The sequence below is a fragment of the Lolium rigidum genome, chromosome 5 (assembly GCF_022539505.1).
Source record: "Lolium rigidum isolate FL_2022 chromosome 5, APGP_CSIRO_Lrig_0.1, whole genome shotgun sequence".
Classification (NCBI taxonomy): Eukaryota; Viridiplantae; Streptophyta; class Magnoliopsida; order Poales; family Poaceae; genus Lolium; species Lolium rigidum.
The window spans coordinates 234,100,333-234,112,301 of NC_061512.1; the positions used below are offsets into that span (position 1 = coordinate 234,100,333).

Sequence of the window (11,969 nt, forward strand, 5' to 3'; positions counted from 1 at the left end):
CTTGTGTAGCAGAATGATCTAGGCTTGAATGACAACAATGAGTGTTGTTGCCTGAGGGATAAACACCTGCTGGTTGACCTAATCAAGGTGATCTAAAATGAGCACACATCTAAATCAACCCTGCACAATACTAGCTAAATTGATCTACGGTGGGGACAAAATAGTAGTTGAGGACCGTGTGCTTTACCTCCGCAATGGCAGACAAGGTAGACGTGTAGGCTCGGAGAAGAAGGAGAAGAGATGCTTGCCTTTGGTGGACACGACGACGCGGATCCGATGTTGATGCATGAGACGAAGAAAATGATCTCCTCCTCCAGAGGACGGCAACAGTACGCCCAAAGTAGAAGGAATCGACCGGTTGGTAGATCTACGTTCCGTCGCCGGTGGTGAAAAGGAGATTTTCGGTAGAGGCTAATGGAGGAGCTGACACTCAGCTTTGACGTGAAAACGGCGTCGGGACTTTGCGGTCTCCCGCCATCTCTTGCCGAGCTCCTGCCAACACAACGTTGCCGCTATTTTTGCATCACTGAGTTTAACCTGGAAAAGATATCGATTCGGTAGCCTGCCTATCCCTAAAGTTCTTTTACCAGGGTGCAGGCCAAAAAGCAAATCGTCTCTACCCATTTTTCGTGTTCAGCGAACCTCTTTGAACTTTGCGTTCTGAAATTAGTCAAAGTCAATTTTGAAGAGTTTTACCGAAACTATAACAGAGGAAAAATACCAGTATTCATAGTATCAAACGCGAATACTACGAAAACATACTTTATAACAATTGTAACGCAACCGATTTGACATTGTGGATTTTCTTATTTTTTTTATAAATATTAAGTTAAAGTTTATAAAGATTAACCTTTTTTTTTGAGATGAGATTAACCTTGAATAATCCTAGAACGTGAAGTGATTGTGACACGGAGGCACGCCCTTGCGATTGAGAAGTTTTTTTTTTTGAGATGTGCGATTGAGAAGTTTTTTTTTTTTGAGGGAACGGGCTAGCTTTATTCCATACCAAACAAGCTTACATCGTTTATCAAAGAGGTGAGAATAAAACTAGGAGGATCATCGTCCCAAATACAAGAATTGAAAGTCTGAAAACAGTTTCTAGCTAACTCATGAGCCACCGAATTTGATTCCCTTGGACAAAATTCATACGACACTTTGCTGAAACCTGAAGCTAAAAAGTTGCAATCAAGAAAAATTGCAGCTGCAGCGGTAGCCGAGAAACCACCATCCAGCATTGCTTCCACCACTTGAATATTATCAGATTGGATGATAAATCTATTGCAACCAATATGTTGTGCCAAACAGAGTCCTTCTCTTAGCGCATATGCTTCTGCCATCATGGAATCCGCAACAAAAGGCAGACTTTTGCTTTGAGCTGCAATAAATTTCCCTCTATAATCTCTTATGACAACACCTGCACTTCCTCTACCTTCCTCTTCGCTATATGCAGCATCAACGTTAATTTTCAGGAAACCCTCCGGCGGGCACTTCCATGCTTCCTTGTCACGACATGCAGGCTTCTTCTTCGATCTCCAATAATTTGTTGCTAGAGCTCCGATAGCCATGGCCGTTCGGTGAGGAACTGGGATGCTCTCTCCATGTGTGTACTGTCTACGCTCCCACCATATATACCAAGCACCCGTCAAAATAATTTCTGGTATACCAACACTATTTAAAGGGTCCCAAGATCCTCCTTTAATGATGATGTGTTCTAGAGCAACGGCACCAGCTCTATCCACATTTGTAGCTTCGTGTATTACCAACTGAACACCTAGCTTCTCCCAGACTTGCTTAGCTCTTAGACATGTGAATAGAGAGTGCATAATATCTTCACATCCAACTAAGCAAACTGGGCAACCGCTTGTTGTTGTAATATGTCTATTAGCCAGTACTCCCAAACACGGTATAAGACCATGTAACGCTCTCCAAGCAAATATTTTAATTTTTGCTGGAATATTAAGCTTCCATAACTTTTTCCATACTGGACTAATTTGAGATCTGCCAACACCGAGAGCTCTTCTTTCCCTTCTACCAAATTGATAGTCCCACTCAGCATGATAAGCTGACCGAACACTAAATATTCCATTATTTGTATAATGCCAAGCAATGAAATCATCCATTCCCGCCGGTGCTATAGGGATTTCCAAAATCCGATTGGCATCAATGGACCAAAAAAGGTTTCGGATCAACTCCTCATCCCAAATCCCCGTGATCTGGATTAATAAGTTCGGTGACCTTACTAACCACCAGATTTCCTCGTGGCGTAGCCATCATACGTGTCGGACTAGAAGGGATCCAACAATCCTCCCATATATTAATTTGGGTGCCATCACCAACACGCCAAATGCAACCTCTCTTAAAAATTTCCAGACCCGCCATAACACTTTGCCAAGTGAAAGAGCTGCCGGGTTTAAGTTTTGCCTTCAGCAGATTACCCTCCGGATAATATTTAGCTCTCAGAACCCTCGCACACAGTGAATCAGGTTTCTCCATCAATCGCCAACACTGTTTTGCCAACATCGCCATATTAAAAGTATGTAGATCTCTAAATCCCATACCTCCTCTGTTCTTTGGGATACACATCTTCCACCACGCTAACCAATGCATTCTCTTATGGTCATCATCATCACCCCACCAAAGCTGCGAAATACTCTTATGTGCGATTGAGAAGTTTGTCTTGCGCTACCGTCAAATCGCAAATCCGAGGCCGTGATATGGGCAGAGCACCCGTTCGTGCTATCCAATCAGGAGGCCACACGTACGCTCGTCGAAAAGTAAAAAAAAAAACCCCACGATTATTTTTCTCCGTTAGCGCGGCGCGGCGGCGCGCAGAGACCAAGAGCGGCGCGCAGAGGGGTAAAGCCGTAAAAAACATCACCGTCTCCGCAGCGAAAATCCCGGAACGCTGTCTCCATTACTGCAAGCTGCAAGGTTACCACCATTACCTCGTCTTGTTTTGACCTGACCTCCACCGGTAGCCCACCGCCGCAAGCATCTCCGCGCCGCGCCGCGCTGCCCTCCACCGGCACCGCGGCCCGAAGCCTTTCTATAAATCTATCCGCGGAATCCCCTCCCACCCACCTACCGTCCCTCCCTCCTCGCCCGCACCCACCACCACTTTCCCCAAGTCCACTTCAGCTTCTACTCTCCTCACCCCCCTTTGCTTCCTGCGCAATCATCGCGGCTGCCGGAGACCAGCCAGCGCGGATCCATGGACGGGGACCTCGTCGCCAGGCTGCTCATGGGCTCCGCGGGGCTCGACTTCGGCGTGCCCGGCCTAGACGGCGCCTTCTTTGACAACCTCTGCGCCGGCGCCGGCGCCGGCTTCGGTGACCGGGCAACAGGCATGCCCGGCTTCGGCGGCGGTCCGTTCGGACCGGCAGAGGGCGAGCTCGGCGCCGCGTCGCGCGAGGGGTCCTCGGTCTCCGACCCGGCCTGGGCCTACGGCGGCGCGAATGCCAAGAAGAGGAAGGGCAAGGAGGCCGCCGCGGCCTGTTTCGCCAAGGTGGGGGAGGGCGCAAAATCGATTCTTCGATTTTCTTTCTACCGCGCATTATTAGTTTTGGTTCTAGCGGAACCTGACGCCGGTTTGCAGGTCGGGGAGGAGACGAGGCCGGACTCGAAGAAGTGCAAAATTGAGGAGGCCGCGGTGAGGCCCAAGGTGGAGGAGGATGCGGCGGCGGGGGCCAGCGACGGCTCCGCCGGCGGCGAGAGGGGCCGGAAGCAGGCGAAGGGGAAGAGCTCTAGGTCCAAGCAGGCCGCGGCGGCGGCGGATGAGCCGCCCAGGGACTACGTCCACGTCCGGGCCAGGAGAGGCCAGGCCACTGACAGCCACAGCCTTGCGGAGAGGGTACTGAAATTTCACTCTCAAATTTCACTTGCCCTTTTGCTACTTGTTTCAGTTGTATGAACAAATTTGTGCTTGATTGCAAAATCGACTACTCACTGCTCTCAATTGTGTTATATAATAGGTTAGAAGAGAGAAGATTACCATCAAGATGAAATTCCTCCAGGACCTGGTGCCAGGATGCAACAAGGTAACAACACTTTTCCAGAATGGGATATATAGCAGACAGAGTGTTGTCAGTTGTGACCATAGTTTGTCTAATTTGAACAAATTACCTTCTGTAGGTGATTGGCAAAGCACTCATGCTCGACGAGATCATAAACTACGTGCAGTCGCTGCAGCAGCAAGTCGAGGTTAGACGCCAGACACAATTAGCTGTTTCGCAAAACCACAGTTTGTACCAATTCTCACTGAATTCTAATAATCCTACCGCTGCTTCACTCTTTCAGTTCTTGTCCATGAAGCTTTCCACCGTGAACCCGCAACTCGACTTCAGCACCTTGTCCACCCTCCTACACAAAGATGTAAGCTTGAATTATCTCGTTTCTCGCGCTTGGGCTCTATGGAACAATCTGCCCTCTAACATGCTGTTTCATCTGTGTACTCTCAGATGCAGCAAGCCCTCGGTCCTTCATCGAGTTCGGGATTTCCTTTGGAGAGTTCCGGTGGAGTGTTTCCGTTTTGCGACCAAGCAGACCTTTTCCAGTCATTCAGTTCCGGTGCTATGGGGAACCAGTGTTCCATGGGTCTGTTAGACATGGCTGTGCCCGACGCAGCGCAGTACCCTTTTCAAAAGCAGGTGATTGTTGTCTGAAAATTGTACTAGTATAACTAATAGATGAGAGTTAGTAATAAGCATCTTATCTTAATACTCGGTATCTCGGTTTTTCAGCAACAGGATTTCTGGGAGGCGAATCCCCAAAACTCGTTGCAGTTGGTCCATGAGCAAAGCCAGGAGAATGGGGTTTCAGCACCGAATTTCGATGGTTCGTATACCGGACAGTAGTTCACTACTCATTGCACTGCTTGGCAATTCACCTTAGACTAATAGCTTGTATTGTTCGCAGGTCATTTACAAGGAGCAGATCATCCAGAGATCGAGTTCTAGATGACGATCACTGATAATCACGAAGGCCCATATTTTTGTACAGAAGAAGTATGGCGAGTGCGTGAAGCTCCAAAGCTAACGGTCTCTAGACTCCAGGACTGAAACTGATTTATCCATCAGACGCCGAATGTACCAAGAGACGGCCCGGGTCGGGGATGCTAGAAATTCCTGCTGAACCAACATCCAACTTTGATTCTTCCCGTGTTGGCGGAGATTATATGGTCTCGAAAGTAGTAGATCATGTACTAGATATGGTGACAATATTTAGAATCACCATCTCTCTTCCAATATGTATAAGAGCCGCTGGCTGGCATATACTGGTCTGATACTATCTATTTTGCACTTTGTTTTGAGATGGGAAGTATGAACATGTTTATCCCTATGATCTGCACTTATCGAACATTTTGAATGGGCTCATCAATCTAATTGAAGTATTTTGCTGGAATTCTCATTACACCATCACCGTGGCCAGCGGCATACCCTTTTCTAGATCACCTCGGAATCACATTTGGTGGTACTACTTGTGTGTGTTCATGTCCTGGTCTATGTAGAAACAGACGGGCGTCACTGTCGCCCAGCTTGGGTAGGTTAGCCGTCCCTTTTATCCGCTCTTTGCTGGATCTCATTTCCTGGCACTCAAACGGCGGCCCCGTCATTCTTTTCCCGCGGTAGAATCCTGTACCAGGTCCAGAATTTAACCGTTTTCCACCAGATTCAAACCGTTTCCCGCGAAAATTTCACAGAGATGCTACAAATCACCACGGAAGCATCTTCTCACACATGGTGGCCGTAACTACTCCGAATGGTATACGAGCGCGGTGTCAGCATCAGGTTCCTGAGGCTTTTAGCTGTCTCCCTATAAATCCCTCCAAAGGAACCCCAAAAAGGGCCGGCGCTTGCTATACCCATTTCTTCAGTTAGGTTCCACGTCGCGCTCGGCTTCGTTTTTCTTTACCCCCTGCAGAAACCCCCACTGAATCGCGCGACGTGCTGTAGCCTTGTCGTCTCTGAAGAACAGGCTGTGCGGTGCCTGCCTGAGAAAATATATTGATGGCTGCGTACATACAGCTGGACCTGCTGCTGAGTAAGCTGGTTATGTGCACTGCATCCATGGAGCCCCTTTCGTACAAGAATGGAATACCTACGGGGCATCTGTGCGTGGGACCCCCGGCTTTGTACATGGAACGGAAAGATACCTTCTCTGTCTGTCAGTGTACTGGTACTGTACTTGCATACATTGGCCACGCTCAGGGGCGATGGAAGGAAATTTTGCTTCGAAGCATGGTGCTCGTTTTTTTATTCAGCCGAGACTTCGCAGCGGTTTCAGGAAATTTGGGCAGTATCTGATGAATCTCGTGTGCGTCTACGCTACCTCCCAACTGTTTTACAGTCTGCGCGCGTCGACCAAAGGCTTCAAGGTTTGTTTGACCATCCGTTCAGAAAATTAATACAGTAATACATTTTCATGAAATTTGTTATTTCGATAGACATATTAGTACAGAAGATGATGATCAGGAAAATTTGCTTTGCAATTTGTGAACCAAGTCAAATTTTGGCAAGGCAGTACTTAATAATATGGTAGTACTGAAACCAGCAAGCCGCAGTAGATAGAGTTTACCACCATATGGATCACTGAAATGTGCTCACAGTCACAGCCAGCACCATCATCCAGCCGATCACCATATGGCTAGCTGCCGATCACCATCACCCCGCCCAACTTGCCGATCATGGAGCTGGGAGTGCACCCCCAATTTATATCCGTTGGCCATGGATAGCTTCAAGGGCACGACCGCCGTCGCGTCGCCCCCTCCTTCCCCTGCGCTCGTCCTCTCGTGCCGCATGTTCACCCCGCTAACGGGCATTGCCGCATTATACGTACATGTCCCTCTCCCTCCCGCTACTCATTTCGGTTTCCATGGAGCGAAGCCGCGCGACGTGCCCGGTGGACGGACCGACGCGTCGACGTCGAGCTCCGACCTCCGATCGCGCTCGGTGCGGTTGCGGTTGCGGCCGGGTGGGCCGAGAGCGGCGATGGCGATCGGGCAGCGATGGGGTGCATGCTGTTGATCGGACCATGATCGACGGAACTGTAGCTCGCGAAGTGATCAGTGTGTCATCACTGTGCGCCGGATCTGAAACGCTGGAGAAACAGATCGAATGCCTGGTCCTCGCTTCGATCGGATCGATAATCAGGGAACTGAAGGGCCCGTGGCGTGAGTGAATGCGTGATGGCTCAGGTTTTGTCCCAAATATGTGTGTGAGTGATCCGGAAACGAGGTAAACAAACTAACAAAGTGGGAGGGCCGCTTTTGGAACACAGAGGTTCAGCCACATACATGAACATATAAACTTACGACAATGCGAAGAAAACTTGGAGAACGTCGTTTAGAATAGATTTCACATGCAAGAACTGAACTGTAGATGTTGGATAATTAGGTATAATTTTCATGATTAATTCCAGAATATCAAGCATGACGATAACGCACACTAACATGTGAAACTCGAACATACTAGATGCATTAATCAACATGAATAGTAGCAGGGAAAACGGTGCATTGATCAACATGCATTGATCATGGCGAACCCAGGATCAAAATCAAGAGGGGGCGAAAATGTGCTAATGAGGGAAAAATCTCATGCTAAGTGAGGGCAAATGACTGTTTTTAGCTTACTAATACAAAGGGACAAAAATTTGAGTGGGGGCATCTGCCCCCCATGGCTAACACTCTACATCCGCCCACGACAACATCCATCGCTAAACATATCGAGATATATCACACATACCGCTCTGGTGGAGGTGATGGTGGCGGTGTAGCAGTCGCCATTGCAGCAGTAGCGTTGTTGATGACAACATTGTTGACGACGGGTCGAAGTAGACGATGTTGACGGCGACGGTAGGCAGCATCGCCCGATTTGGACGGAAATCGACCCGTGATGAAAAAAACTTGAGCAGTCACGCAGAGCGCTTCCCAAAACCTAATCCGCCCTCTCACGTACATGATCATAAAGGCGAGCGATTCCGGAGACCTACTCTCCCATTTGCTAGTGCACACCGGCGGGCAGAATGAAGTAGGCTGCGATGGCGGCACAAGCAGAGAGAGGTGGCAAAACTCTAACTCGTGTATTAGATGTGTTTCTACGATAGCCAGGCAAGAGATTATATAGTTTCATGAAACTTTAGACAATGTGGGCCACACCCATGTCGGACATTTCGAGTCAGTTACAGAGCTAGACAATGTGGGCCACACCCACGTCGCACGTTTTGAGTCGGTTACAGAGCCCATAATCCGGGACCGACCTGAACCGACTAACTGCGACGCATCTATCTAGAACTCTATTTGTTTTCCTGACTGCAAAAAGAAAGGAAAGTCTCGGCTCGATGCTCAATTCACACAACGCGACGCGGCATGTCGAGTTGAGTCACACACGATCTGGGAGCGACCCGAACCGACTAACCGCGATGCATCAGTCTAGGACTCTATTCGTTTTACTGAACTGCAAAAAAAAAGTCAGCGAGGCGAGGTGAGCGAGGAGGAGGAGGAGGAGGAGGAGCGCCCGTGTACCATTCTTCTTCTCACTCACTTACCAGTGGTGGAACAACCCACCTTATAAAATGATCTAACTTCCTCTCAACTTTCCTTTGAGACTAAACTTTTCACCTCTTGTCAATCCCTTTTTGAGCTACCACCAACTTAGGCTCAAAATCACGTGAGCTTTGAGATTTATAAGAAAATCTGAAATCTAATATGAGCCACTTATATGTGCTAATATTTCAACAGTAGACGCGAAGAGGCGAAAAATGCAGGGAAAGGGCCCGAAGAAGTCTCCCCATGTAGGGACTTATATGGTTGCGATTGCTTTATTTATAAAACGGGACGAAAGCGTGCTACAGTACAAGTTTTTCCTGTAGAAGTTGACTCTTCTAAGGTTTGTACATTTATCCAAACTTTGTTTTGAAAGGAACGAGGCCTGGACCAGGAGGTCTCGATCCATGTAGGCACCGAAAACGAAGGAAAATTTGGCGGAGGACGCATCGAGGAGGGTCAGGATAAAAGGTAATGATTAGGAATCGAATGATTGAGATACGGATTCAGCAGGCGACCCGCCGGCCGTCGCCGTCGCAGCGATCCCGGGTCTACCCGACAGTAACCCGACCTCCAGGCTACAGCGAGAAGAACTGAAGAAGACGAAGAAATCTATCCATGTCTTGGACGCCACATGACGCAGCCGCTTTTCATCTCCCGTTATCCAGAGCCGAACCGAGGAGTCTGCAGGTGGATCAGATCGGTACAAGCCATGGCAATGCACTGCCATGCGAGCAACTTGAGTGCTTCATGCACGTCGAGCGATCCGCCATTCCGGCCGAGTATCACTTCTTATCCTGACCATGTGAAACTGTCGTCGTCGTCGTCGATTTCTCGTGAAAATCGCTGTCGGAGCCGATCCTCGCCGCGCCGGCGACGGCGGATCGCTGGATGAACTGAATCTGTGACATGTGTGCTCTGCGTGATGATATTCCAGCTGTGGTAATGAGGGACATTCCGTTTGCTAGTTCGGATTGCTTGTGATGAATAGTGCATGTAAAATGCACGTATTCATTCCAGCGGTGACTGCAAGTGAATCTGGTACATTCAGTCAAGAACAACGCAACAACTACTTTGATAGCAGTCTAGCCGAGTGAGCGTGGATCGGTAGGAGCCATTTGACTGCTTCATGACGACTGCTCCGCCTGCGGCCGGGCTTCACTTCATCTTATCCGGCGGCCCATGGGAATCTGTTTTTGGACGTCGACTTTCTTGCGAAAATCGCTGTCGAAACCGGTTCTCCCCGGCCGGCGACGGTTTTACTTTGGTGAACTGAATCTGGCGTCATGTGTGCTTTGCGTGATGATGATTCCGAACTGTGGTGGTGAGTGACGCTCGGTTTGCTCGTTCGGATTCCATATATTTCCTCCCAACGGTGACGGTAAGCCGGTAAGAGCATAGGCGCCAGCAACGCTATGAGTGTCGCCATCACCTGCTTCCTAATTTGGGTAGGGGTTGTACACGCTAACAACCTCAAAGAAATCCGGAAAATTACTTTTGACTAATCAACGACATAATTTCATTCAAATTTACATAAAATGTAAACTACAAACTAGACTTAACCCTAATCTACTGGTCGTTGGTTGAGGCGCGCGACGGGTCTACCTTGGTGTCGTTCTTCCCTTTTGCTGCTTGCAGCCGTGCCCACCTCTCCGCCCTTGCTTTCCACATCTGGCGGTGGAGCATGGCCGTCGGCGGTGCTACCCCCTCAGCGAAGCTAGCCACTGGCGAGACTCCTTGTTCTGGGCAAGCCTCACTTGTTCACGAGCGGTCGCCTCGGCATGGCACAGTTTCAGCCGCTCGGCCGCCATGAGGAGACGACCCGCCTCCTCCGTGGCCGCCTCCAAGCGCAAGATCTCGATGGTGTGCTCGAAGTTGGCGTCGTTGACGTACTCGAGTTGTTCCTCCTGCAACCTCCACAAGGGCTGCGCGTTGAAGGAGGCTAGGATACCCGCCTGCTCCGGGTCACCGTGGACCTGCTGCTACTCGTCCCACTGCGCCACCTCCTCCGCCGTTTTGGCTTCTACGTCTGCTATGAACGCCTCGTTCTACTCGTCGAACTGGGAGTCGTCGGAGCTAAAGTACAGTAGCTCGAACTCGGCACGGGGCTACAACGGGGCCACGGGCTCCAGCTGTGGTGGGACCATGGTCTCAGGCTGTGGTTGTGGCTGCGGTGGTGCTTGCGGCGCACGGCCGTTCTAGCCTAGCATCGAGTACGTGGTCGCCAGCCGCCACGACAGAAAAATTAACAGAATATTTCGGCATGACCTTTGCTAAAAATAGGACATATGGAGTTGGCAGAAATTCGCTGAAATGGAAATTAATTGACATTTCGGCAAAACATCAGAAACTCATATCAATACACACCATATAATCATCAATCGCAGCATTACAACACAAGCAGTAAAATTAACGGAAAATTTTGGCATGATCTTTGCTAAAAATGGGACATACAAAGTTTCCAGAAATTTTCCGAAATGGAAATTAATCGACATTTAGAAAAAAAACATCAACAACTCATATCGATACACACCACATAATCATCAATCTCAGCATTACCACACAAGCAGTAAAATTAACAGAAAATTCCGGCATGACATTTGCTAAAAATGGGACATATAGAGTTGCCAGAAATTTACCGAAATGGAAATTAATCGACATTTCGGCAAAACATCACCAACTCATATCGATACACATCACACAACCAATTCATCGAGCACGTTAAGGGCGCACATGATCATACCGGGAGGTGGAGGGGCGAGCGCGGCGTGGGCGGTCGACGCGTTGTCTCCGTGCCTGCTTCCAATAAGCTTACCCCTATAGCCATTTCTCTACTAGCGTATGATGCATAGCCGCACATCACCCACAATAAAAAAACAACAACATAAAATGTTCGATACATAAAACAACTTATGCTGCATCAACTCCTAAAATGGAACCAGTCCTAAGATTATGCTGCCACCCATATTGAATAATAAAATTCCTCTCCATATTCTCTAATTGTGTAGACACCCTCGTAAAGAGGTCGTAATTCTCCATGCACTAAAGAGACGACCATGAACGAAACAAAGTATTGCATGGTAGATAACCTAGATAAAAGATTTTTGTATCATCAAACATTTTATCATTTCTTAATAGCCTTAGCGAGCAAAAATAAGGGAAAGCGCTCCTACCAATTCCACCGAGTGGGCGTGGATCGGTAGGAGCAATTTGACCGCTTCATGTGGACTGCTCCGACTCCTGCCGGCTTCACTTCATCTTATCCGGCCCATGTGGTTTTACTTGGTGAACTAGTTATAAAGTGACAAGTAAATAGTAAAGAATGAAAAGGAAATCGCAGTAGAGACACTAACGTGGAAAATTCTTCCAACACAGATAGGGAAAAATCATAAGCATCAGCTAACAAAAACTTTCACTATATCAGAAGTAT

General features: G+C 48.5%; 1 protein-coding gene across 2 annotated transcripts; it reads left to right on the forward strand.

The window, feature by feature from the left end:
• Positions 1-3,073: 3,073 nt before the first annotated feature.
• Positions 3,074-5,308, forward strand: LOC124652216 (transcription factor BHLH089-like). Of its 2 annotated transcripts, XM_047191237.1 has the most exons (8): positions 3,076-3,505; positions 3,596-3,850; positions 3,972-4,037; positions 4,132-4,200; positions 4,297-4,371; positions 4,458-4,646; positions 4,740-4,833; positions 4,915-5,308. In XM_047191237.1, the coding sequence occupies exons 1-8, from the start codon at positions 3,212-3,214 to the stop codon at positions 4,953-4,955; spliced, it is 1,083 nt and encodes a 360-aa protein (XP_047047193.1). In that variant the 5' UTR covers positions 3,076-3,211; the 3' UTR covers positions 4,956-5,308. The 2 variants fall into 2 exon arrangements, with proteins under 2 accessions (XP_047047192.1, XP_047047193.1); XM_047191236.1 differs by having other exon boundaries at positions 3,074-3,850.
• The last annotated feature ends 6,661 nt before the right edge of the window (positions 5,309-11,969 follow it).